The 27987-nt window shown below is 46.9% G+C and overlaps 1 protein-coding gene across 11 annotated transcripts in view; it reads right to left on the bottom strand.

The window, feature by feature from the left end:
• Positions 1–62: 62 nt before the first annotated feature.
• The window catches only part of LOC119387998 (la-related protein 4B), an 87146-nt gene continuing 59221 nt past the window's right edge, over positions 63–27987 (bottom strand). For 10 of the 11 annotated variants that reach the window (XM_037655598.2, XM_037655599.2, XM_037655600.2 and 7 more), the window contains 9 exons: positions 26619–26894; positions 26318–26452; positions 25336–25766; positions 22216–22264; positions 22022–22120; positions 12247–12656; positions 10940–11129; positions 6482–6629; positions 63–2958 (listed from right to left, as the gene is read on the bottom strand). In XM_037655598.2, coding sequence (XP_037511526.1) covers positions 2807–2958; positions 6482–6629; positions 10940–11129; positions 12247–12656; positions 22022–22120; positions 22216–22264; positions 25336–25766; positions 26318–26452; positions 26619–26894 — 1890 coding nt within the window. In that variant the 3' untranslated portion in view covers positions 63–2806. The remainder of the gene's footprint in view (positions 2959–6481; positions 6630–10939; positions 11130–12246; positions 12657–22021; positions 22121–22215; positions 22265–25335; positions 25767–26317; positions 26453–26618; positions 26895–27987) is intronic. The other variant, XM_049413779.1, reaches the window with a different exon arrangement.

The following is a 27987-nucleotide window of genomic DNA, read 5'->3' as shown; positions in this document are numbered from 1 at the left end:
TGGGAGAGAGACAAGTTCACAAGTACAAGGCAGAGCTTTTCTTTGAAAACAGTACACTCAAGTAGACCTAGTGCTTGCATTTATTAATTTATACACCCAGCAATCCAAATCATACTTTGCAGGTTACCAAAAATATTGAATAATGAGGGAAAGGCAGAGTATGTGTCGCTGCAAAACATACACAATCTTGGGCACTAAACTGGGGAAGAAAAATAATTGAGGCAAATAAAGTTGGAGAGGGGGCAGTTGAGGAGGTATGCACGAGAGAAACTAGTCTTCCATGGCATGGGCGCTGAATAATGACACGGAAGAAACAGCAGAATATAACCCCCGTGACGGCAGGAGGTGGCCCGGGGAGGTTCCGAGAAAAAAACTTAAGGCACTTGGACTGACAAAAAATGCGCTGAGAGAGAGAGTGAGGTCTCTTGTACGCCCAGTGCTGTCATCGCAAAAATATATCCTCCAATAATAACATGCCCACCAAGCTCTCTCTCCCTCGATCCCTCTGCAGACAACAGAAGTAGTTAAGCGCCCAAAAATCTCGGACTCCCTTGCCTGTACCCACCTGTGCCTGTGCAGCTACGCTCAACTCTGCCCCTAGTGGCGAGCCTACTGCCCTTATCAGCACTGAATACCCCCTCCCTCTTTCAATGTCAGAAAAGGCTTAAGGAGGAGAAAAAAAAGGGGGGAGGAGGGGGTGAGAAGAAAAAGCCGCTATTTACAAACAATCTGAACGTCTCATTCGTCAGTTGCCATCCTCCCGTCTAGGCTTCAGTGGAGGCCGGTCAAGACGAAGTTACATGTTGCCTTTAGGGCCATTTGCCAAAACGCTTCTTGCTTTTGTCACACACAAATGAAAAAAAAAAATAATAAGGCCCTAATGGCTGTCTTCTGCCTTTCCCTAACTCTGTCCTGACTAGGCCCTTGCAAACGTCAAAAACACCATCTCCCATATTAGGAAAAAAAAAAATAAATAAAATAGCAAGACCATCCAAACATTACTAAATCAAATGAGCACAATAAACACACTGAGAACATGGGAGAGGGAAGGAAAATAAAATCTGCAGATGAATGGCAGCAACCCCGCATTGGTTGCTGCACTAGGCACACCAAAATGAGAGAACAGAATTTATAAAGAAAAACTTGCAGTGCGCTTGCTTTATCCTGTTTTTGTGGACCTCCTCACAAATTTAAGGTGATAGACAAACACATTCATACCCGCAAGGAAAAGAAAAACTGCAATAAGATAGGAGATAGAAAAAGAAAAAGCAAGCCCGGAGGCCTGGCTAACTGTGTATGTGCAAGCTTCCCAAAACGCCCTGCTGGCATAGCACACTCCACTTGTTCTGAGAATTGCACTGCACACTTTCTCTCAGCACTAGTCTTTGCTCACACCCTGGTCTCAATACACATTGAAGCCTGCTTGTGCAAACTTGTCACCATAAGCTGTAGCAAAAATCAAAATCCTACATGGCAGGCGTTTTTTTTTTTCTTTGGCTGGCTTTTTACTTTTTTATTTTCATAGCCAGCTTTAGTGCATCAGTACCTGCAACACTGGGCAACATGGTGCAAGCTAAACATGCATGCGTCGAGAAACCAGGGGTACCAATGCGAGAGACAATATGCACTGCGACGCCAGCCATGGCAAACACCGCGTTACAAAGAACTTTGGGAGCCAACAGTTCTTTTTTTCTTTTACAAAAAGGCAAAAAAAAAAAAAAAAATAACGAGGCTGGCACCTCGCACCATGGTTGCCAGTAAACACAGCTTTGACGACAAAAATCTCCCACGGACAAGCTCACACAAGAGACGGAAGACCGCCAGGAAAACAAACGGGAAGCATGCGAGATGCACACTCAATGGGCAGCACGCCGCAAAGGTGTGGCACAGCCCGCTCTGCTGTGCCGGTGGGCACCACCATTTTGGAACATCTAGGTGCCTCTGGATGTTGTTCGTAACAATTGGCTTTCGGAGATTATACAAACACAGACAATAACATATAAAGAAAAAAAAAAAGCTATCCACTCCTTTGTTTTGAATGGTAGTAACACTCCTACAAGAACAGTGCCGGAGAACATCGATGGCCTACCTGCCACCATTTCGGGTCTCTTCTGTGATCACAAATAAAAAAAAAGGAAAGAAAGAAAAAAAAAATGCCCCAAGAGGGCAGGGCAGGCCTTCCATGAAGTGCCAGTGTTGTCTCATCACTAGCCCTACCCTGGGCAGCCCCTTTTGAGAAATCGGCCATGGCTTCAGGCAGTCCTTTGCCGATAGGCCACTGCCAAGCACGCGTCAAGTCTTGTAGCACGTATGTTGTTTTCATGGTGGTTGCGGCGGAGCCCTTGTCGGGTGGGTGGAAGGTGCTGTGGTCTGTCACCCACCACCCTTGCATATTGGCCAGCAGCAAGCAAGGCCGTTAGTGCCTTCCTCTTGGGAAAAGCCTAGTGGTGCTGCCACACATGGCTTCCAAGCACACCATCAGCAACATTTTGCAACAGGAACAAAAGTGTTCCTCCCTAGCGGACACCGAGGGTCTCGCAGCGAGGAGCAATGTTCTGTCATCCGGACCGACCGGGAGGTGATTGGCAGGAGGCAGGCAGTGTGTGTGCACGCGACGTGAATGGAGAGACAAGAGTCGTAAAACCAACAAATACTGTCGTCACTTGCACAGCACAGTATCCCTACGGGGGTCACCACCTCCTGCTGAGGCCGTTTTGGCAAAAGATGTCCTCGGCACCTCGCGTGGTGGCGGGGACAAGCGTCGTGGCTGCGTGGGCCACAACCAAGCCTTGCACAGGTTGTGCCCTTAGTGAGCATCTTCACTTGGTGGGCTGCGGTGCCTGTGGGAGCCAGCGGCTGCAGATCGGCGGTCGCGCGAGTGCGCACGTGGCTCCATCCTCCGGCCAGGGCCCCTCTGTGGCTGACTCACCGGTGCTTGCTCTGGCCGCTGGCCATGACCTGCAGAGAAGGGTCGTTCATTCACCTTTGACACCTGGATTGTTAAGGGGGGAAGAGGCACTTTGACATGAAGCATCTTTTTATTTAAGTTAGGATGATGAAAACTTCGGTGATCATGTATTTACATGTGTAAATATCAAATATGAACTCCGTTTTTATGTAGCCCTTACGGCAATTTTTTAAATTAATTACAGTGAACTCCCGTTAAGACGAATTCTCGCTTATACCGAACAACACGGGACCATTTGTTTGGTTTCCCATAGACTCAATGCAAAAAAAAATTCGCTTAAGATGAACCGCCCAACTGTACTCTTCTGTTAAGACGAACTTTCGCGACGACGCTAGCGATTCTGCGAAATGAACACTGCAGTCTTGGTGGGGCATTCAGGCGACCAAGAAAAAGGAAAAAAAAGATCAGCAAAGAAAGCAACAGAAAGAGTGGGGGATTTACAACTTGAACCCCCAAGCCATTGTGTCCTTTTGTATTCCCCCCCTTCTTCAGCTTCCCAGCTGGAGTACAAAGGAGAACAGAACAACACAAGAGCTTGGGGCCCCCTCTGCAAGGGGAGTGGGAAAAAAAAAAAAAGAAAGCGACAACAGGAACAAAAATGGTCTGTGCATTACAATCGAGTACAGTATGAAACCAAAACCAGGATCCAGTCAGAGGGGTCAGGTGCATTGTCATCCCCATCACACAATGGCGGCCGAGCACATGTATTTTGTGGTCAATTAGCGTTGGTTCGCGTTCTATCTGTTCCCAGTGAAGTGCAAATTGTGATGAGCCATTTTGATTATGGAAGCGCACGACAAAGGAAGGCTATTTTGCACAGTGAATATAGCTGCATCGTGTCTTTTTCGTGGCGAGGCTTGTGACCGTGAGTAGCCCGATGGGATGTCTTCAGCTGCACATCGATCAGGAAAAGTTACTACGGGCCGAAAACGGGAAAATATCCGGACCTCGAAGAAAACCTTGCAGACTTTCTTGAGCAACTCAGTGTATAATGACTTTGTCAAGGCAACAGCACGCGACCGAGGCGTATCCAGAAGTGATCTTAGAGCCAGCAAAACAGGCTCACAGAAGAAAACGAACTGCCAGGACAGTAAATTTTACATTCTTTGAAGGAAAGTTGTGCTTGTCTGTTAATTTTGTTTTCTAATCGTCAACATAGGAGCGTGTCACAGTTTTATCATTAAAATGTGGTAGCAAATATCTTCACGAGCATTCTTATTTTTGAACACGCGAAATCGGGTGCTCGTAAGATTCGTGTAAATATTCTGCTTGAAGGCATAGTCTTTATCTAGATGAGCCAAATAAATGCTTTTTCTTGTCTTTTTGCCCACCATTGTAAATCTACTCCATTCAGTGTTTTCAGTAACATATTTGGATGCACTTGGCATGTTAGCATGTCTCTTTTTGGGGGACTTCTGATAAGACGAACTCCTGATAAGACGAACAGATGACCGCGGTCCCTTCCAGTTCGTCTTAACGGGAGTCTACTGTATTCATTAAAATTTCGTTTAATCACCTTTTTAATAAATTGGCTACTCGGATACTGCTGAATTAAATGTCATTGCATTCTACAGTTATCAAAGAGTGCAAAAAGCAAATTTTATGGTTCTAGCTTTCCTACAACAAAAGTTATGAAGCTTCAAAATCCGCCATTCGATTACAGAGAAAATGTATTCTTATTTTCTCTCTTGTAAAAACTTACGCTTTTCTATAGTAACATATGATACTTTGTTGCACTCACTAAACATCCAGCTTTTCAGTAATACAAAAATGATCAAAATCGAGTGTACCAAAGCTGAGAAACGCTCGCTAAAAGAATGAAAGGTGGCCAAAAAATTGAAACTGAGAAAAAATCAAAAAAACAGAACTCTGTATCTTCAAGGAGCAGTACACAAGTAAAAATGCTTTACTTTGCAAATAAATGCCTTAGAAGACACCAGGAGAGTACCTTATCACATTTTCCAATCGAAACGGCCCCAGTGCGTGTCATTTCAAGCAGTTTGTTGAGTGCGGAGAAGTCGACGATGCCGTAGTTAGCCGCCGACGGGTCAGAGCCCTCGCATGCTGTTGCGAGCGTGCGCAGCTTGCGCTCACTAGCGGAAGTTGCCGATAAGCCGGAGATCTTATCTTCAGTCTTTTCCTGCTGTTGCGCACGATCGGCGCTAGTCAAGAACGTCGTGTCGATCCTTCTAACACACTTCCTATCACTGACGTCGTCGAGGCGGACGCCGACACAGGTGAAGTTGGCATTTCGACCGATGAATCGCGTTTTGCCACCACGCCGTCCTCCGCTGGATGCGCTTCTGATGCACCCGAGCCGTGATCTCGCTTCTTTTTTTTTTTTTTTTTTTCGAATTTATGAGCGCTGCGCAACTTTCGATATGGCTTCGCCACGATCAAAGTTACAAAACGCGGCTGAGAGCGTAGGCCTAATTCACTCCCGGCGGCTGCGGCGCACTTCGTCTAGCTCGCTTGGCGCCGTGCCAGTAAGCCGCCGCAACGTGCAGTCTTTGTTGAGGATGATAAAAACGCCTGCTCCAGTTTCTTACCAGCTTGCACGGGTTGGAACTTTACGGACGTAAATCGACGAGAACAACACAGTTATACTACGGCGACATCAACTTGCCGCTTTGCGTGCACTGTAGCAGACAGCGTGGGAGGCCCGACGAATCGGAAGGCGTTATTTAGTCACGTGGGCTCACTGTGCCAATAGGCTCACGCGGAGGGACCTTTTTTTGGCGCAGATTTTCTACGTGAATTCTGAGTGGACGGAAACAAGGGCGGCGGGATATTCAAGAAAAAGCGCGGCTCTTTCGAATGCGACCAAGATGGCTGCCGTAGGTAACGTAGAACGGCAACAGCGCGGCGCTGAATAAGCCCGTTTTTACGCGTTCATCGCTAAAAATTTAGCTCGCTGATGGCACATAAAATGCTGTCACGGATAAAATACTGATCTAAGACGCATGAAAATTGGCGAGGTTATGCATTAGTAGTGGCAGAATCCAAATAAAACATTTTCAAAAATTCGATTTTTTTTTTTTTCTGATTTTCGGTCTCAAAGGCTTCCCCCCTTAAATAAAACCCTAGAGGTGCAGCTCTCAGTTAGCAAACAAACAAACCTATAATCTGTGCATAAACAAACCTATAATCTGTGCACGGCAATGTGTGAATAAGTGCACGTTGTGACAACACAAATACCTAAATAAATGTCAGGAGCTATGGGACATGAAATAAATACTGGGGACAGGCCTGGCTAATGAGAAACATGACAATGGCTAAGTGTGTTTTTGACAACACAGGGCTATTATGCAGTGAAAGTGTAGCAAGTAAGTTATTTCAGTGCACAATGGCATCATGCATTACAGCGCACAACAGCAGCATTACACAAGTGCTGAAAGGAAGCTTGTACAATGCAGTGAGATCCTCTCCCTCTGCAAGGAAGGCTGCATCAATTGATCCCTGCAATATTTTTCATGCAGTAAAGCTGCAGTAAAACTGCAGTAAAATGCTCACCAGAGTTTCGAAGGCTTGGCTTTGTGGCCTCCTTGGGCTGCTCAGGTGCAGCTTGTGTTGCTGCTCGGCTTTTGGCCATGGCCGCCACTTCCGAATAGGTCAGCTTGCGACCTCCCTCTTCAGCAACTGCTGCAGCCTTCTGCGGTACCTGTCAACATAATTCGTTCTCATTAGCACTTCACCAGCCACTAGCATAAAGCACTAGTGTAACTGAGTGTTTGCACCTAAGGGCTGTTAAAGAAGCTACATTATACGTCCCCAGGTCACATGACAGCCCGCATTTTATGAAAAATTAGTTTGGTCCCAGCAAAACTGCCATAGCAATAATCCGCTGAAAACCTCGATTACACAAGTCAATTTCAAGAGGACACCACCTCAAACGACTAACGTGTGCCCAACTTTCGCAGGTTCAAAACAAAAATAAATATGAATGTAATGATACCAGCTTTTTTAACAGGAAACTGACATGCCCTTATGTTCATGATTAAAAAGAGAGAAAGGGAGAGCGACAAGTAAAATTTGCATGAGCGCATACTGCAATACTACTCTGCAGCTACAAAATGGCACAAAGCAAGGTCAAATCAAGGGGCACAGTGGCCACCGCACAAAATAATGAGCATGTGGCGCAACAAATGGGGAAGGAGGAAAAACAAAAACAAAAATTAATAATAATAATAATAATAATAATAATAAAAAACCCATGCAATTCTGTTGACAATATTCAGGGGCAATCATTATCTCGATATGGTCATATTGAGAGTAAACTGGTACAAGGCAGTCACTGCGTAAAACCTCGAACAAGATAAGTACAGTCGAATCCACTTATAACGATCGCAAGTATAACCATCTATCGGTTATAACAACCATATTTCGGTGCACTTACGATTTTCCTATGCTACCCATTGAAATTGTGTCCACATGCAGTGAACATTTTTCGAAGCCTCCTACTTTTACAACGAACACTTCAGACACGGCCACGGTAAAGATATGGTGCATATTAGGTGATAAAAAAAAAGTTAAAACAGGCCTTCTAAAGAATGAGAAAGGCGCGCTTGTGCGTGCCCCGCTCCAGTTTACCCTAAATCGGTGAGCACTGCATGCTGACTTCAAACACTGCGAACGAGGTCGCTCACTATCCAGGCGTTTCTTCAGTGGCAGAATGGCAGTGAGGAATAAAAAAAAAAAAGAAAGAAATAGGAAGCAGCATGAAGCCTTGCGGTCGGCTTTCGCACGGCAACCTTTTCTGGCACTGTTCTCTGTAGCTACGACCGCCTACAGTGAACCTATGCCTTGGAATGCAAGAAGCCATAAAATGCAATAAGTGATGACCGCGATAACTTTACAGTAGGGGTGTGCGAATATTCGAAATTTCGAATATTTTTCAAATACTGTTTGCTATTCGATTCAATTCGATTCACACTGGAATTTCGCTATTCGAACTTCCCAAAAACAAATACAGTCAACGTCCGATGGGAAGTGACCCCTTCAGATTTTTAATATGCCTCACGTCATCACACTCCGGTATTGCGGCAAAGCTGCCTTTCAAGCTCCGTTACGGTCAAACTTTGCCAAGAGTCAACGCCCGATTGAAAGTGGTCCCTAGATTGTTAATATGCTTCACCTCATCACACCCCGGTATTGCGGCAAAGCTGCCTTTCAAGCTCCGTTACGGTCTAACTTTGCCAAGAGACAGTCAACGTCAGATTGGAAGTGGTCCCTAGATTTTCAATATGCTTCACCTCATCACACCTCGGTATTGCGGCAAAGCTGCCTTTCAAGCTCCGTTACGGTCCAATTTTGCCAAGACACAGTCAACGTCCGGTTGGAAGTGGTCCCTAGATTTTCAATATGCTTCACCTCATCACACCCCCGTAATGCGGCAAAGGTGCCTTTCAAGCTCCGCTACGGTCGCAAATGTATTAACTCAAGAGAACGCTGGTTCCAACATGGAGATGAAAGATGTGGTAGAGGTGGGGGCTCAATTAATGCTGTTTGGGACCTGAAATTTGGGCAGGAAGTCCGAAAAATTGGAAGCCGAAGCTTTTTAGCATCCAAAATTTCAAATGTTCTTATATATTGACGTCTACGAGGCAGATTTGGAACTCCGGACTTGAAGGGAGCATACCCTTGTCCGCCACATCAGTTGGGCTTCCACAGAAGTTGAAAAAGGAGGAGAGGCTGAGCAAATGGCATCTTTGCCTATCACGTGTAACGTGTTGTCGGTAGGGGTGTGCGAATATTCGAAATTTCGAATATTTTTCGAATAGTGTTTGCTATTCGATTCGATTCGCACTGAAATTTTACTATTCGAACTATTCGAACTTCCCAAAGACAAATGCAGTCAACGTCCGGTTGAAAGTGACCCCTTCAGATTTTCAGTATGCTTCACCTCATTACACTCTCGTATTGCGGCAAAGCTGCCTTTCAAGCTACGTTACGGTCGAACTTAGCCAAGAGACAGTCAACGCCTGATTGAAAGTGGTCCCTAGATTTTCAATATGCTTCACCTCGTCACACCCCCGTATTGCGGCAAAGCTGCCTTTCAAGGTCCGTTACGGTCGAACTTAGCCAAGAGACAGTCAACGTCCGTTTGGAAGTGGTTCATAGATTTTCAATATGCTTCACCTCATCACACCCCCGTATTGCGGCACAGCTGTCTTTCAAGCTCCGCCACGGTCGCAAATGTATTAACTCAAGAAAACGCTGGTTCCAATATGGAGATGAAAGATGTGGCAGAGTTGGGGGCTCAATTAATGCCGTTTTGGACCTGAAATTTGGGCAGGATGTCCAAAAAATCGGACGCCGAAGCTTTTTAGCATCCAAAATTTCAGATGTTCTTATATATTGACGTCTACGAGGCAGATTTGGAACTCCGGACTTGAAGGGAGCACACCCTTGTCCACCACATCAGTTGGGCTTCCACAGAAGTTGAAAGAGGAGGAGAGGCTGAGGAAATGGCATCTTTGCCTATCACGTGTAAAGTGTTGTCGGCAACACTTTGGTTGCGCAAAATCCTGTACATAAATACAATTCGGCCTCTACATTGCCTCATTGTTGATAAGAAAACTATGAAACACCACCCCGCCAGCACTTCATCAACCTAGCGAAAAGAAACACTTTCATGTTGCTATCTCACAAGAACATACTTAGGGATTCTCTGCAACTTTTTCTGTAATTTCACTTCAAATTATTCGAAAAATGTTTGAGAAATATTCGAAAATTATTCGAAATTATTCGATTCGATTCGCACTCAATCTTTATTATTCGAATTCGCTTCGCACCCAGAATTTTGCTATTCGCACAGCTCTAGTTGTCGGCAACACTTTGGTTGCACCAAATCATGTACATAAATAGAATTCGGCCTCTACATTGCCTCATTCTTGATAAGACAACTATGAATCACCACCCCGCCAGTGCTTCATCAAACTAGCGAAAAGAAACACTTTCATGTTGCTATCTCATAAGAATATGCTTAGGAATCCTCTCAACTTTTTTTTCCTGCAATTTCGCTTCGAAGTATTCGAAAAACACTCTAGAAATATTCGAGACATCTTCGAAAATTTTTCGATTCGATTCGCACTCACACTTCAATATTCGAATTCGCTTCGCGCCCAAAATTTTGCTTTTCGCACAGCTCTATCTGTAATCTTTTCGGTAATGGCAGAGACCAGTTGATCAATATGATTACAACTTCCACGCGATTGCGGTGATGCCTTCACAGATAAGCATCGGAAGGGTGTGAAGGCAATGTGGCGGCCAGCAATGAACATGCCATTGTGACTTATTGCCGACAACTTAATTATCACAGTCATCTGCAGCTATCTGCTTGGCTGCACGTATGGCATAAACTGTTCAGACTGATGGCGGTACAAGCAGTACGAGTGCGCGATGCTGCCGTTTGCAAGTACGTCGCTGCCGCGCCGTGCGGCAGATAAAGTGCGAATCACTTCGTGGAAACGAAAGTAGCTCGCTGGTGTTGAGTGGCACGGGCACCGAGAAATGTCGACACACACCCGTGCACGGTCCGAAGTGAAGCGGGCACGAAGAATGCACAAATGCGCGTAATACAGCAAGCGGCCCATCAGTGATGGCGCGAGCTGAATAGGCAGCGCGCTTCACGCAACTAGCCAGGGATGATCGGCTCCACATGGCAGTACTGCGGTTCAGTGAAACAGTGTCAGTTCACTGCAAAGGCGGTTTAATTCACTCGTGCATGCAACAGGCGTTGCTTCATAATGCGAAAAGGCTTAGCTTGTCATCGGGGGGGTGTTAGCACTTTTCCATAAAAATGTGCAGAAAAAAAAAACAGTCCTGGTCCCTAAGTGCATGTTCTTGAGGGCGAGTCTATTTACAACTAACTACTGATATAATGACTAGATTTTGCAGCAATTTCGAATTCATTATAAACGGGTTTGACTGTATCAGAGACTGAGCTGTTGCTGGCCGTACGACACCTACAGCATTGGACACAGGCTGTGTGGTTGCTGTTGCAGCTGGCGTTGGTACTGCTGGCACGGGTGGTGTTGCAGTGGGAGCAGCAGGAGTTGAATTCACAACAGGGACAGCAGCAGCAGTAGCTGCCTCTTCGGTGGGCACTGGGCTTTGCACCCTTGCAGGGGCCTCCACTTCCTGAGGAGCACCTTCACGCCTGCAATAGGAAAGGGTTGCATCTCTTTACACCATGTATCCTGGAAAGAATACTCTGCATAGTGCCCAGTGACATTTTACTGGGAGACTGAGAAATGAAAACGAGCGCTCTTCCAGATATACCACCAAACAGGAGCCAAATGAACAACTTCAGTATGTTTGTTGAGGGACTGGCTTATTTGTAGATTGTAAACTATGCAGAGATACTAAGGGTTATACACGTTACAGGTGCAATGGGGTGGTTTAGGGCCCCTGAACTACCCAGAGGTCGAAATTTATTGTGGTGTTGCAATTGTGCATGAGTCTTCAGCAAACACATAGCCGTGAGAATTTTTAGAAACAGTGCTGTAACAGCGGAGTTACACACGCATGACGATACAAAAGACACCCTCGCTCGTTTCCCTCTTTTCTTCGCTATGCTCCGTATGTCGGCTTCATCTCTCCTCTTGACAGAGCAGCAAGTGCGCATACCCGTGAGCAGGCAAACAGGTGTTGTAGACGACAAGCAGACGACATGTTGACATCACGGCAAATGCTGAAGGGATGAGAAATGCCAAAAGGCATGGAGAGAAGGGATTGTTTCTTGAAATTTGTGGGGCGCCCACGGCTCATAGTGCTGCCACGTTTGGCATTGTCGATCGTGATGGCATTCTGAACTCGATGCGTGTTTACTTGAAAGGTTAAAAAAGTTATCGGATGTGGTTTGGGGGCCCTATGCTGCACATTCGAACTTTTTAAAATCTTTACATTTGGATGAAACTTGCTGGTTTTATGCATATTTGTTTGCCGATTTCAAATATCGAATGTTTCACGCGTCTTTCTATGAGCAAGATTTTCCTTAAACAGAGAGTTACAAAGCAAATCAGCACATCACAATAATCTGCAATGAAAACTTTATGCAATAAAACAAGAATGGATGTTCCAAACACATTTGAACAGAAGTTATGGCATGCTGAACATTCTTGACAAAAATCCTGGCTTGACGTGTGAGTAATCTGGCAAAGGCCAACTTCAGGTTACCAATGATGAGAACATTTGAGCACGAGGAAATGTAAGGGTGCAAGCAAACTCTACTGCACTAATCAAGCAGTCACCTTCACACAATCTCAGGCACTCACGTGGCAGTGTTTGGAGACACAGGAGATGCAGGTGGAGTCAGCATAGTTGCTGGGAAGTCGCTGCCATTGGTCAGGGTGGCACTGTCTTTGGTGACGAGGGTTGATGTCGAATTGGCAGTGCTGGCAGCTGCTGCAGGACTCAGGGCAGATTCTGCGGTTTGCGTTTTACTGTCACGCATGGGAGGTTTGGTCGAAGATGCTGCTGTGGCTGCTGCATTTGTGGCCAACGTGGAAACAGGTGTGGCAGCCGGTAAGCATGGACTGACAGCGGCACTGTTACTTAGAGCGCGGCTAGGGGCAGCACCACGAACTATGTCCGAGAGCCTGCTGTTGGCTGTCGCTGCAGCGGGCGTCGTTAGAGCCGAAGAGCTGTCATCTGACACAGCTCCCTGGCCCAACGATTCCTCCTCCTGAAAGTTGTTCCAAATGAAAGATGTCATGAACCCCAAGTCACTGTATGAATTCCAGAACAGTTCACCCACGCAGCAACAGTTCATCCATTAACACAATGTTACTAGTGTGAAGCACTTCACAGCAGGTGCCGCGTTCATAGGATGTGGCATTTATTTTTGTTCGCTAGCAATGTGCACTGATGCACTGAGAAAAGCCGAACCAGTCTATTTTGCCACCATTTTCTTTCAGTTATGGTTTTGTAATGCTGCTCTGTCATCACCATGTGCTGTCTGTGCGACAGAGATGAAATTGTTTCGACGCTTTGAATTGCCTCACTGCTTTCATGGTGAAGAGCAGTACAACTCTGCACTTTTCTTCGTATGCCGCGCTTCAGTATGCTAATCGTGATGGACAGCTGCTCTAGAAATCTGTGAGGGCATTTCACAGTTGAACCACAGCAGCCCCAACTTTACAAAATATGCTATATAACAAGGTTTACTGTTGCAAGTATTACTGTTACATTGAGGCCTGACTAGAGCACTGCACGGGCCGCGATTCTCGGCCCGGCCCGGGCCCGGGACTCGTTCAAATTTACCCGCCCGAACCCGGCCCGGTGACTCGAAACGAGACCCGGGCCCGGCCCGAACCAGACAAAAAATTTCGCCTACCCAGCCCGGCCCGACCACAGATCAGGACCGACTGAGGCCCGACCCAGTAATCTAGGTGGTGTTGCCCGAACATGGAATCGACAGCAAGGTGTTTTTAAGTAGCACATATCTACGCTTTCTTGGCACATGTTTCGCTAACTATTATACTTTAACGTAGTTACGGTAATTTCTTGTAAAAGGGACTCACGGTGCAAACAGTTGAGCGGACATACTGGATACAATGAATGTTTGTTCGGCAGTGGTATAGCGTACCCATTTTTTCTGCAAATGCACAGCGGATCATGAAGGGCCTTTTGTAGCAGACATTGTCGCAAGAAGAGTGATTTGCAGCACAAGTTCAGTTTCGATAGGGAGCGCAATAACAACAAAGGATGGATTTATGAATGGATAAACTTTATTATGGTCCATTGGAACGTGCTCTAGCACGTTGCGGGCCGCTCCGACATCGGAACAGAAAGACCAAGTCTCTCTTCTGCGTCGCGGGCCCGTTGGACTACCCATATAGCTGTTCTTATAGTGCGGATCTGGTAATAGCAGCCTCCCATTTGGACAGCGTGACGACTTCGCCGCCGTGTAACACGGAGCACTGCCAGAGCATGTGTTATGGATTGGCTTGGCAGAGAACAAAACGCTCACTTCACTTTGTTTTTATTGCACTCTATAGCCTATTGAAATTTATAACATGCTCTAAACACAAAGTCAACCGTGCACCCTTCTCGATATGTAGCACCTGTCTGCACCATTGTATAGTACCTTACCACAGCAAGAGAAACAGAGGGAAAAAAAAAAAAAAAAACAAATTTGTGGCCGTTGTTGCAAATACACTAATCTATGTAAAGGTATGGAACCGCGTGCACCACGTGTATGCGTATAGTCAGCCGAAAGGAAGAAGAAAACTATTTGTCATAGCATTATTTTCATATACCACACCACTGCTGGTATATACAGTCTATAAGTTTCTTATGGCATAGTTTATAGTTTACTTCTTCACATGTTATTGTGCGAAAAATCAAAGTATCAAGAGGTTCCTGCTTTACGCATGCCATGCGCTGTTGCATCACATATCCTGCCGCGCTAAAGCTTTTTGCACTGCTCGCGCTAGCCGCACGGGCGCACCACATCTGCCTTGCCAATTGCGAAGGCGTCGGCAGTCGTTTTTCTTAACTTCCACCACTGCAGCAAATCTAGGATGTCTTTGTGGACCTCTGCAGAATGACCATAGCTGTCCAGCTCATCCATTCACTCCTCTCGTTCCCGAACGTCGTGCCACTCTTCAATGTGATCTATAAAACTCAACTTTGAGGGCTTCTCCTTGCAGTTTTCAGCAGTGTATGTTATGCACGGTTTGCACCGTGCTCGTTTTTTCCATATTATAATGGTTTATGCCTTCCCAGCGATGTTGTACCGGTAGAAGGTGGCCATTGGACAACGCTGTTAGGACTGGCAGGAGGTGGACGACGCGATTTCGATATATTTTCGGGGTTCCTTCGAGTTTTAAATTGGTAATCAAGGCGCGACAAAGCTTCTCGAAGCTTACTCATTGGATGCACATGGTTCGAGGTAAGGGGACATCACCTGGCACGGAATCTGTCATTGTCATTTTTGAAGCCAGATATTTCGTCAAGCGAATATACTTCACCCCACGCCTTGTTTAATGGGCCTATTCTATTCCTGCACATTCCAACGCTGTTGCGGCAGTATCATGTAGCTCTCGCACTATATAGCGTACTATATAGGGCCTCAAACGCACGGCTCGCGGACCTCTCGCTAGCGGCCCTCCGCCCGCACATGACTGTCTTCATCCCATTTTTTTTCTGTATAAGTATGTTCTTGAGATACACAGGCATGACAGACCGAAAGCATATTTTTCGTGAGGCACCCCCTACGGTCACCGTGTGTTGTCACATAACCGTGAAACAAAGCTATATTTCAGAATCGGCGTCCAGATTTTAGTCATTATGGCTGATACGAAATGACTGGTTCCCCAGACGTGAAAGAGAGACGTCCGTTTAATGGCAATACTAAAGGCGAACTGCTGCTCCGGCCACGTGCACGTGCCCTCGATGTCCCTCGGTTTCCTCTTCTTCGATAGAGTCTGGCACGCTCCAAGTTGCTCCGTTCCGCACTATATTGCAACAATGGGTATCGATATGTTGTGGGAATCCTGCCGCCAAATCTCCTTCAGAAGTGATCCCGTATATGACATATAGGAAAGGTCTGCTGTTAAATGATGGTAGTTTTAAAACCTGTTCCCCCATCCCACGCTCCTACCTTCGCCATTGCCCTAGCCTTTGCGGGAGTAAATTTTTGTGAATGGGGCCCGTTAGCTGAGGTGAGTTTTAGACTCCTGATATGGTGGAACAAGACGAAAGCTCAGACATTAACAATGTAGGCACACAAAGCAGGCTGTGCATGTCCGTCTCGCGCCACATAACCACTGGGAGCCGTCACAGAGTCACAGAAAAAGAATGTGCCTTTATAGGGACTCTACGAGTATGTATCAAAACTCCGTGCGGTCCTTTCGTTTTAGAGGGGGGCTCTAACTTTCAAGAACGTTTTCCCGCTTTGGAGCTCTGTGATCGCTATTGCGATGATATCTCATAGGTATAATTTTATTATATTACATTTATTACTGCGATTACAGAGTAGCATTTGGGATATAAAATAATAACGAAAGAAAATAAAGCACGGAATAGCGAGATGTTACATATATGCGCCTGGTCTATTTACTTTTAGCTCGCCCGTTTCAGATATGCAAGAAGCAAAAGAAGTTCAGTACTTATCCCTCATAAAACTTCTCCAAATAGCTTACCCCACATAAAAAAAAAATCACAGTTTCGCCGCAAGGGTGAAGCAATGAATGCGATAGCAAGAAACTAATGCTATACGAAGTGAGGCTCGCCAATGGATACTCTCAGTTTGAACAGCGCTCCTGTTACAAAGGCGACCGAAGCAGCGAAGGAAACTAGCGTGCTTCAAGTGTCGAGCTGTGACACTTGATAGTTCGCGCTCGTCTTCTGTTTGTTCGTTTAGCGGCGTCGTTTAGCGGCGCTCCGTAACATGAGCGTGGACATCACGGTTAAAGCTTGAAACATCCCTCTTGCCGTCACCACGAGAAAACCGCGCGAGCAGACAGCGGAAGGCCAAGGTTCTCCTTGCGCAAATATAAGAAGAAGCGAGCGAGCTCGCCGATGACTTTTAAATGCGCTCGTCGCGCTCCTAGCGCCATCTCGCTGGTAATGAAGAAACGCTTATGAGCGCCGGCCATCTCTGAGTCCGTCCAGCGGCAAAGGGTGTGTATATGACGCTCGCCGTTAGCTATGCGGAGGACCTGCATTCCGTGGCGTAGTGGCTGGCGCCACTCGCTGCGGAGCAAGAGGTCCCTGGTTCGATTCCGCGCTTCGGAAGCATTTTTCTGAATTTTCTTTGGGGCTTTTGTATATATATACATACTTATACATATACGGTGCATGACGGCGACGGGGACGGACATTTTCCAGCCGAGACTGTCCATATAATTGCTATCGCAATAAAAAAGCGTTTTTTCGAGATAAAATGCAGGACATATATGTATGCACAGCGTAAGCGGAACAAGGCACATTAAAGAGAAAAACGATTTTTCTATTATCAGTAAATTACTCTTTTACCATTCCAAAAGCACCACGCTCGCCGCGACAAGACACTTGGTAAGAATGAAAACCCGCAGGAAAATGCAGGTAACGACGCCAACTTGAAATTCACGCAGCACACGCTGTTACGTCATAGATTCTGACGGCATCTACTGGGCCCTACGTAGTTTATAGTGGGTAAAGATGAAGTACATTGACCTCTGAGGGGGTCATAGACTTAACATACTAAGTTTCTGGAAATTTCGTCGAGCCAATGTCCCCAAAATACGACGAATATAGTTTGAAATCCTTGACGTCACGTGCGGAGATTTCAGCGTGAAATTTCAGAATTGAACTTTGACCTTGATTTTCTCCATTATTAATAAACTCATTGATGGTGAAATTAATGACGTTCGGGTTCTCAGAGTACACTTTATAAGTCTAAACCGATTGAGTGTTTCACTTTAGTGAACCTTTAAGAACGGAGCAAAGTCAAAGCCCGGCCCGACCTGAGCCCGCCACCTCAAACCCGGGCCCGGCCCTAAGCCCGGAGCTTCAGGCCCAAGCCCGGCCCGGGCCCGCCGTGAAAACTATTTTACCCAGCCGGGCCGGGCCCGGGTTTTCGGGTCGGCCCGAGCCCGTGCAGTGCTCTAGGCCTGACAGCATATGGTGAGAGCAGTTGTAAGGCAGAAAAATTTAGCAGATAGCCTACCGTATTTACTCGATTCTACCGCGCCCTCGATTGTAACGCGCACCCGTTTTCCGCGAACAAAAAAAAAAAGAGTAATACAGTGAAACCTCGTTAAACCGTAGTTGGGCGGAGCTCGGAAAAAGTACGTACTAAACGGTAGTACTGCTTAACCGAAATAGCGTCAGGTCGCCCACTTACCTGTTAAAAAAAGAAACCTTCAGGGAGTGCGATGAAAGAACAAAAAATGTGCTGTAATTTATTAACTTCGCGTGACAAAGTCTGTAATCTTCATTTGACGACGCGGCGGCCTAGCAGCAACGACAGCGGCCTCAAACTCACTTATGCTGCGAGCCAGCTTTTCCGCCAGCCCCCTCTTCTTGGCAAATACCCGCATGACGCTGACGCAGTGCGCAGCTTTGGCCACTGTCGGACCTGGATCACCCGTGTTGTCGCTTTCCATGTCGTCCTCATCACTATCATTTGGCGACACTTCGACAACTGAGGCAACAATAGCTTCGTCGGACATGTCAGGAGATGTCTGCACATCGCTGTCTGCGTCTCTGAAGTCGGGGAAGGAAATGCCTTCCGTAATGCCCTGCCGCTCCAGAACTTCAGCTAGCAGAGTTTCGCAAGCGTCGTCTACGATGTCCGAAGTCTGGTCGATGGTGTCACTAGAGTCATCTGCGTCGCCCGCACACACACAGAAGCCAGCACGCTTGAAGCAATTTTGAACTGTCGTTGCTTCAACCTGCCGCCACGAGTATTCGAGCAGGTGAATCGCGCCAATCAGGTCGATGGAGAATAATTTGCCACATTCAATGGCGAGAAGAAATCTGCGCAGCAGATTCTTCTTGTAGAGCTGTTTTACAGCTCGAATGATGCCTTGGTCCAAGGGCTGTGCAATCGCTGTTGTGTTTGGTGGCAGAAACGCCAACTTCACAGCCGTCAGGTTGTCCAGGGCGACGTGCGCCGAAGCGTTGTCTAAAATAAGAACAACTCTTCTGTTCTTAGCCGCAAAACGACGATCGATGAGGCGCACGTACTCCTCAAAGAGTTTTGCCGTCATCCATGCTTTGGTGTTGCTGCGATAGACGACCCCTGATGGCAATCGGGCGCCTTTAAAACATCTAGGCTTCGCCGACTTTCCAATCACGAGGAGCGGAGTTTTGTCGGTTCCAGTCATGTTTACGCAAAACGCCACTGATATTCTGTCTTTTGCATGCTTGCCGCCGGTGCACGTCTCGCCTTTGAACGCGAGCGTTTTGTCTGGTAGCAGCTTAAAGAATAGCGCCGATTCATCCATATTAAAGATGTCATCAGGTGCGTAGTCTTCCAAGATGTTCTTGAGCTGACCATTTTGCCACTGCTCCGCGCCATCCACGTCAGCAGCAGCACCTTCTGCCGAAAAAGTCCTCGTGGTAATGCCGTGCCTCGCCTTAAATCTGGCCAGCCAGCCATTGTTGCACACGAAGTTGTCATGGTTGAGCTGCGAGGCAAAAACCAGGGCCTTCTCCACGAGCAGGGGTCCGCTGATGGGCAGATTTTTCGACCGTGCAGCTTTTAGCCACTTCACCAGCGCCTCCTCTACATCCGAAAACGCCGAACCGCGTAGCCGGCACCTTTTCGCAGTTGCAGCAGCACTGACGAGCAACTTCTCTCTGGAATTCCAAATTCCACACACCGTGGTTAACGGCAGGTCCTTTTCGCGTGCCAGCGCCGATTTTTTCGTGTCACTTTCAATAGCACGAATTATGTCCAATTTGTCCTCTATTTTCAGCACTCGATGCTTTTGTCCCAGCTTCGGCATGACGGCAAGTACGAAGAGCAAAAGCACACATACACAACACGTGAAAAATGACGCGAGAGCTGTACGGAGAACACGTATGCACGGCGCCAAAGGAACAAAGAAAGCAAAGCAAGCGCACACCGTGTTTGCGTGTTTGTGCAAAGTGCCATCGCGTCGACAACACCAGAAGCCTAGCCGGCCGAGTGCTTCTTGTTGCAGAAAAATCCAAGAGATGGCGCTCACCAACACAGCCGCCATCATCATCAACAGAAACGAGCGAGGCGTGTTTCGATCTCTGGGGCTTGCTGTTCTGTCGGGACGCCCAGTGGGGGACTACAAGCCGCGGCGAGTGCGCAACGAAAATTGGAAAAGCTACTTATTAACCGATACATACGCGATAAGCTGGTACGGTTTATGCGGATACAAAATGCATTATGTTCAATGTCCGCCGAGTCGGGGATTTGACTTTACTACTTTTAAAACGGAACTATTGTTTAAGCGGGTACGGTTTAACGACGTTTCACTGTACACCGATTGTAACGCGCACCCACTTTTTCGTGAGAGAAAAGAACAAAAAAGTCCATAGGAGTCAAACTTTGCACATTCAGAAGAAAATTATTTGGGTTTTAAAGAACTAAAGTTTCAAAAAACTAAAACACAATGACAAAAAGCGGGCCTTGCCGCTAAAACTGTCACCACTACGGCGGCGATACGAGTCGCGTAATGGATCAATCCTCGTCGCTGTCGGACAACTCCTTGTTGCTGTCAACGCTCTTCGATTTCGGGAAACCGGCCCTGCCTTGGACCACTGAAACCTTTTCGTGAAGCTTTGCTGTAAAAAATCTTCTGCTTCTATTTGCACCAGTCTCGCATGCACGTTGCGGGAACTCTGAACGACCGCGATGCGGCCCGATTTCCAGCCATCTCAGCACATGTAATAACTATTCTTTTAAATGCTGCAACGTGGTGCACTCGTCGAGTATTTGGAGTCGGCACTTCCATGCCGTTGATGCGAACGCAGAACGGGATGACAATCTCCTCAGTACACGTACGAACTGAAACAATAATGGCAGGAAATGGCCAAGGCGGCCATTTTGAAATGCCGATGGCAATACGATAACAGTTTTTTTTTTTGGTACTTGATTCTAACGCGCATGCGATTTTTGGACTCGTTTTACCGGAAAAAATGTGCGCGTTAGATTCGAGTAAATACGGTACTCCTCCTTGCAGTTGCTTCGGTGTCCCAGCAGCGGTAAACCAGGTGCTCCGGGCAGAGATGGCCGGATGGAACACCAACGATGCTTGACCGTGGTTTTCACTGTTGCACCCATTTACGAGCAGTGAGTGCAATGGCGTCCTCACCGCAGATACCAAGGGTGCATTGAAATAACATGGAAACATGCATTTTGCTGATGTATCAAGGTGATGATGCATCAAGTATCAAGGTTTGCCTGTATAGTGCCTCACTTACTGAAACTGAGAATACCCATACAGTAGAATCTCCTCGATTTGAAGAATTTCTGTCGTGCCGTATTTCTTTTCAGCCTTGATTTTTTTTTTTTCCGTTAGAAATGGGCGAATGGTCGCATCATTATGCATCACGGACTATGCTTTTTTTTTTTTGAGCAAGCAGCAGGCAGGCTGAGGTACTTCACCTATAAATATTTAACATCACTACATGGCATTGCCTTATGGCTTCGAAGGGCCACCATTTCTCCGGGTTTGTGGCAAAATCGGGACTGGAAATTGCTGGAAAACGCGACCCTTGGAACCACATCCTACAGGACATGGCAGGCCAACTTTTACGACTACTACTTGCAATAATCTTGTATTGCATTATTGCTCTTCACATCCCGTTATTACACTATGCTAGTAGATGTCTGCTTCACCAATGTTAATTTTTATTCTTTCGACAAGTAATCATTGCACTGCCTAACTGCCACGCTCTCGAAGGAGAGCAGTATTTTAAATAAACTCTAAGCTTTGCATGTTGACATTTCGAGGCCTAAGTCATTTGTCAAGACCATCCACTTCCTCTTTAGGTCCTCGTGCACATTTCGTAGGATGTCCAATTGCAAGACATGGCTTGCTTCGACGTGGCACGCAGGTGTAAACGTAGAACAAAGCGGCCTGAAGTGCAGCAGCACGCATCGGTGCCTCGGGAAAAAGAAAAGGTCAACACAATCTGTCATCTAAAAGTGAAGGCACACGAAGGTGCATTAGGGCCTCCAAGATTCGCGCACATGATCTTCGAGGTTATGACTTGTAGCTGATGGATGATGCCGACAACCAGCCAATCTGGCAGCGGGGTGCACACGGCCATGCTTCATTGCCCCAACTCCCGCGGCCCCACGGGCAGCACCTGCTCTGTAGGGTGGCGTGCGTTCATATCAAACGTCGCCGGGTGAAAATCATTTCGCAATAACCTTACTCTATCACATTTTAAGCTAATGGGCCTTGGCCAGGACCAAAGAAAAATTAGTATCACCCCTGAAGTATGCCTGAGCTGTCATTTTACCACCAAGATTCTACTGTATTTTTTAAAAACGATAAAGCCCCAGGACCACTAGGTAGAGAAGAAGTAAAGTCTAATGAAATATAGCGGCGGTTAACAACCATTGCAACTTACCAGGAAGCCTGGCAAAGGTGGAAAAGCAGCTTCCTCCAGATCGAACTTGGGAGCTTCAACTTCTTCCCTCGATTTGCCACTGTCTGCATTGCTACCGTCCTGTTAAGAAATAACAAAGTGTAATTATGTCTGCAAAAAAAAAATTAAGTACATAAGGTGGATAAAAAAAAAAATTTAACTGAACAAATGCTCACTGTCTTGTTAGAACCATTTTCTTCTTTTTTCCTCCGTCGCATCCGGCTGCTAAAGAGAGAGAAAAATAAAGACAAGCGGTAATAAGTTAACAGAGAACTATTTTTAAAATCTTATGGGCACACACACATGTCGCGCACTTTTACAGGTAGTATTCTGAATGGCAGTGTTTTATGGCTCAATAATCTCGTAAATGCAATAGTATTCCCTTCTTATACTGTTTGTTATCGCTGTAGTGTCCCAGCAGCGGTAAACCAGGTGCTCCGGGCAGAGATGGCCGGATGGAACACCAACGATGCTTGACCATGGTTTTCACTGTTGCACCCATTTACGAGCAGTGAACGCAATGGTGTCCTCACCGCAGATACCAAGGGTGCATTATACACTTGAAAGTCTGCACTTCAGTGCCGTCCCCGTTTTTTACACTGCAGACACTTTGAAGGATGATGGTTGGTTGTCGGAAGACAATACTGAACAGTAGCAGTGTGGCCAGCAGGAACATCCTCCCTTACATCTTGGAACTGAATTATCTTGTCTGCTCGAATTTCATACCGACCTTTCTTTTTTTTGATAAAACAAGCCCCAAATTTGCGGAACTGTTCATTCAAATTATAAGACATTGAATTAACAAGCTTCGACTAAGTTCTGATCCCTGCTTCACTTGGCCGTGCACGAAAGTACGCAGGGGCCGAAAACCTAATGGTGCTGCTGTGTCACGGGAGCATGTGATCAACAATCCACCTTTTCCACTTTTCCACTTCGCTATACTGCCCTCTACTGTTTTGGTAAGGGCCGGGTATTGCCAGAACAACAAAAGCCTCCGAGATCGATCAAGCGGTGTTTTGAAACTTTTCCACTACAGGAAAGGTGCATACGTCGTGGCATTGTGAAAGAGGCGGATTGAGCTCTAACATTGCCTCACTGTCAACGAGGACACTGCACAGTGTGGACTCCAGCCGCATGATCACCGATGTTGTCTGCGACAGAGGAAAGCGTGAGAATGCTTCCCCTAACAGGGACTACAACCGCCGCAGGATAAACACTGATACAGTAAAAGCTCGTTAATTCGACTCTCGTTAATTCGGAAAATCGGTTAATTCGGACACGTCATCTGGTCCCTGTAAATATACGCATCACTCTATGAGACTGGGCGCTCGTTATTTCGGACAGATTTGACCGCAAATCGGATAATTCGGCGACTTTCGGGCCGCTGGCGAGGCTCGAAAACGAAAAAAGAACAATTCGGAACAAAAGTGAAGCTCAAACGCAGCATCGCCATGGACATCAATTATCGACTTGGCTTGGATTGAGACTGGTCGAACGTCTTTTTTTCGCGTGTGGGTTTTGTTGCTTTGTTCCCGTTGGTGTGCTGCATCGTTGATCGCCGATTTATCGAGGAACGTTTCAGTACGGCTCCTTTAGCTTGATCGTTGCTGGTGCTTTTGTGCTGACTTCTCGTGCGACCGCACTCTCCGCCGATGGCAACGCCGGCGAAGCGGCCCAAGTACGAGGCCAAGGACTTCACCACCAAAGTTGAAATTTTGCGTGCTCTGAATAACGGGCTCTCCCGACAAGAAGTGATGAAGAGTGATGAAAGGGGATCCTTCAATCGGCGGCAAGAAGCAAGGAACGAGTAACCGTACTTTTAGCCGCCAATGTGACGGGAACAGAGCGCTTGCCGCTTCTCGTTATCGGAAAGGTTCAAAAGCCACGCTGCTTTAAGAACATCAACAATCCTCCCGTGGATTACCGTGCCAACCGAAAAGCGTAGATGACGGGTGAAACTTTTGCGGTACTGCAGACATCATGCGAGCTGCTGAGCACCTTGAAGGGCTCAGAAAAATTGTGTCCGCGCGAATTTCTGCTCGAAAACAGACAAGCATCCGCGATTACTTTGTTAAGTAAAGGTATGTTGAAAAAACTCGTGCATTTATTGCGTTTATTTTGACCATTCGATAATTCGGACATTCGGTTAATTCGGACATTTTTTCCGGTCCCTAGAAATCCGAATTAACGAGCTTTTACTGTACTATCAGAAAACACACGGAAGTTTGAACCTTTCGTAGAGCCAAGCGTAAAGGCAATGACGCCAGTGTCAAATCAACGTACCCCTTCTCACATGATCGTTAACCTGGATTATGAACTCACTTCTTCCACTTCTGCGACATGAAATAGCTAACGAGCCAAAGTGAGGGACGATCACGACTACGGCCTCGCAGTGAACTTGACTGACATCCAGATCAACCCCCTGGAATACCTTGTTGAGTTTTTAATGGTATTTTTCCAATACAGATGTCTTGAAACTTTCTTTTCGTTGATTTTTCAAAACAATTACTTTGACACACATGCTATATCTGAGGAAAAATAGCGTCTGTCCTATTTCAGCTAGCAGCATGAACCTTTCTTTTGCCAGAAAGATAAATACATGCTGTAAGCAATATGCCCATTACCAAGGCAATATTCGTTCCCCAAACTTTATGAAATGGGTCACATGCACTACATTTGAAGTTTCTATTGGCAGTGATGGCCTCTAACACTTATTAGGATTGGGTGTGTACATTGATTTATAGCACCTTGGACTCCTTGAACATTCTAGATTATTTGAATACTCTAACCACTGTGTTGCTTCTTTGTTCAGTTGCTAATTTCGGTCCAAACAAACAACACAGCTTGTACAATGGCTTTATGAGTACACTGAAAAGTACTTGCCCTATCAGAAAAGTAATCGCATTTTTAGAATTTGCACACCAAAACTGTGGAAATTTCTTTCAGATCAATTCATAAATAAGAAAGTTGTCTTTCATGCCTAGCCTTCCTCTTCAAAACAACCCTGTGGAGACTGGGCTCACCTGACCCATAAATGACAAAGCCAGAAAAACTCAATTAGAGGAGAAAAGCAATAGTCAAGAATAAATTTCCCATTTCTATAAAGGCAAACTGTGCTTGCCTCTCTCTCTTTCTGATCATCAACATACAGCTACGCCCTAGCTAATTTTAAAGATCTGGCAAGAATACATACAGGAGCACCCATTTTTAGAGGCCACGAAATTTGGGTCCCTGTTGAATTATAGTAAATATGGTAATTCCATTTTACTGTAGCTGATATCTATGCAAAGACTTACTCTTGGTACTTTTGTGAAGAGCCACTGCCGCCTCCAGAGTCCTTGCCCATGTCCCCCTTAGGACTTCCCCTAGAGTAAAGGGAGTAGAGAGAGTTGCCGGAATCCCGTTTGGAGCTGCCACCAGACGTGGGCAGGAACTCCTGAATGTATGCAGGCGGGGGTCCTCCACCACCGCCCCGGGAAAGAGGGAAGGCGGGTGGGCCGGCCAGGTAAGTTGACGGGTAGCCAGGGCCTAGGAGGCTGCCACCGTGCCGCTCATAGAAGCCCCGTGAGTCGCCGTCGTAGGAGGCACCACCTGTCCGCAGGTAAGACTTGGACGAACGGCCACCACCCCCCGGCCACAGAACAGGGAAGCCGTGACGACCCGTGCCACCCGTCCCATTCAGCGGCTTGTAGGTTGCCTGGGGTGCCAGGCCGTTCATCGAGAACACCTGTGTGCCAGCAAAGCATCAGATATTGAGGTCTCGGAGACACAAACAGTGGCAAGAGTGTTGTTCTATTACTGCTATGGTTTCATTTTTCGAAACGCAGCTGTCCCTTTTCCTGCCTGCCAAGCGATGCCTAACATGGCATCTGCCCTACAAACATACAGCAAACTCCTCACACTGTCCCTACAATAGTAACTTACAAAGTCACAGAAATTATCCATAAAGGAAGGCGTTTACTGTGGTTCGACTAATGATATACGGTGTGGCAGCAGCTTAGTGCCATGCCTTATACACACGTGCGCCCGTAAACACACGGAAGCAAAAAATTGCTTCGAAGTAACGAGCCACACATTTGAAAGATATGTTAAATGCTAAAATGAAGACCTGCCAACCACGCAGGAAAGAGGTTTAGGGGAACAGAGAAGTTGCATTCTTTTTCTTGCAGCCACTTACAAAGAGAGCATCAACAAGCAAGCAAGGCATGCACAGGGGTGGCAGGCAGGAGGGGCAAAACCAAGGGATCTCACGCTGCCATGTGCTGAGGGAAGGCTCACCGTTCCCAGGTCAAAACACGTAGGAGTGGCTGGTGTCCAGGTCTGCAGCATAGCTGGAGGGTAGAAGGGTGGGTACAACTGGGCAGTACCCGGTCCTGCACTGTTACTGCTTGCACTGGCCGGACCATAGTTCACCTGCAAGCAACAATAACATAAGCCTCGGGACGCTTGGAAGTCGCTAAGGCGTATTTGCACAGACATTTTCAATACCTTACATATCGTTTGTTCTAGTTTTTGTCAACCACCACTAGCAGCAATCATGCTGGCAAGGCCTGCAACAGTATCAAAGGTGCCAACACACCTGCAGTGGCCCCTGATAGAAGGTGGACGCCTGTGTGGTCTGCTGAGGTGCCACAGGTGTGGTGGCGGCTGCTGGTTGGCTGGTGCTGAGCGGCTGCGCCGAGACCCCCCCTGGGGCAGGCCCACTGGCAGCAGCAGCAGCCGGAACAGTTGCTGTTGCAGGGGCATTGACCAGCCCCTCCCCTCCAGCCATGAGGTGGGGAGGCTGGTGCCGCAAACCATTCTTGTATGGTGGCAGGAACGAGGCTCGCGAGATGGGCTTGGCTTTAATGCGGGCCTGAAAACAACATAGAACCACTCTATAACAGGAGAAATAAACAATTAAACTAGATTTTGCAAGCCAAAACCACTGTACAACGAGGCACACCACAGAGGGGCGAAGTATTAATTCTGAAAACTCTGGGTTCTGTAACGTGCACGTAAACTTAAAATAGAGCAAAACCTCATTAATATGTACCCATTTAAAACATACTAATGGCTAAAACCACTGCACGATTAAGTACAATATGCGTACAGGCCTGTGGTAACCGCGCAACCGCGCATTCCCTTCTATTCCTGCCTGCCAGTATCTGAAGTAGGCAAATGCATGTGTTTCCTCATTCTCTTGAAATAGATCCAAGAGAAACTGAGCAGGGGGGGGGGGGGGGCTAACGAGAAAACGATAAGCTTGTGTCTGTGGAGCATATACAGTCGAACCTCGATATATCGAACGGCACGGCGATCGCGAAATAGTTCGATATATCCAGAATTCGATATAAAAAATCACGTAAAAAATGCGTCAAGAACTTGTGGAAAACAACCAACGAACCAATCGTGGTGCAGTAAATACTCACTTGAAGATTCAAACAAAGTATTTATTGTGTTGGCTTAAAATACTGAAAAAGAGTAGCCTGCTTTTTGTTGGCAATGGCGTGTTTGACGACTGCGTCCTCAACATAGTCCAGGCGATCCACAAGTGAAAGGCCGGTGCCTTCAATCGCGCTGCAGTGGCGGCGCGCAAGGGCCAAAGCGGCTACGACCTCAGCTGATGTCGGGAGCGGGGCACCATCAGCGCTTGCGGGATCCACCTCGGCAGCGTCTTCATTCGGCTGCTCAGCGGTAGCTTCGGCGACGATCTCTACATCCGTTAGCTCCGCCGTTGTACCAGTGCTGTCGTCACCTCCAACGAAGTCTTCGATGCACATGCTCTGCGGCTCCGCACCAACAAAGCTCTCCAGCTTGCTCCATCTGCGCATGCCAACCCAGCTTCCTCGGATTCTTCCACTGATGCTTCGTCAGTGCGTCCACCGAAGCCCGCATGCCGAAAGCAGTTGGCTATCGTCGACTGCTTGACGTTTTCCCACGACGCCTTGAGCATTTGGATGGCGCCC

This window comes from Rhipicephalus sanguineus, chromosome 3 (assembly GCF_013339695.2).
Source record: "Rhipicephalus sanguineus isolate Rsan-2018 chromosome 3, BIME_Rsan_1.4, whole genome shotgun sequence".
Lineage (NCBI taxonomy): Eukaryota > Metazoa > Arthropoda > Arachnida > Ixodida > Ixodidae > Rhipicephalus > Rhipicephalus sanguineus.
This window is presented reverse-complemented; position numbering and strand designations above follow the sequence as displayed.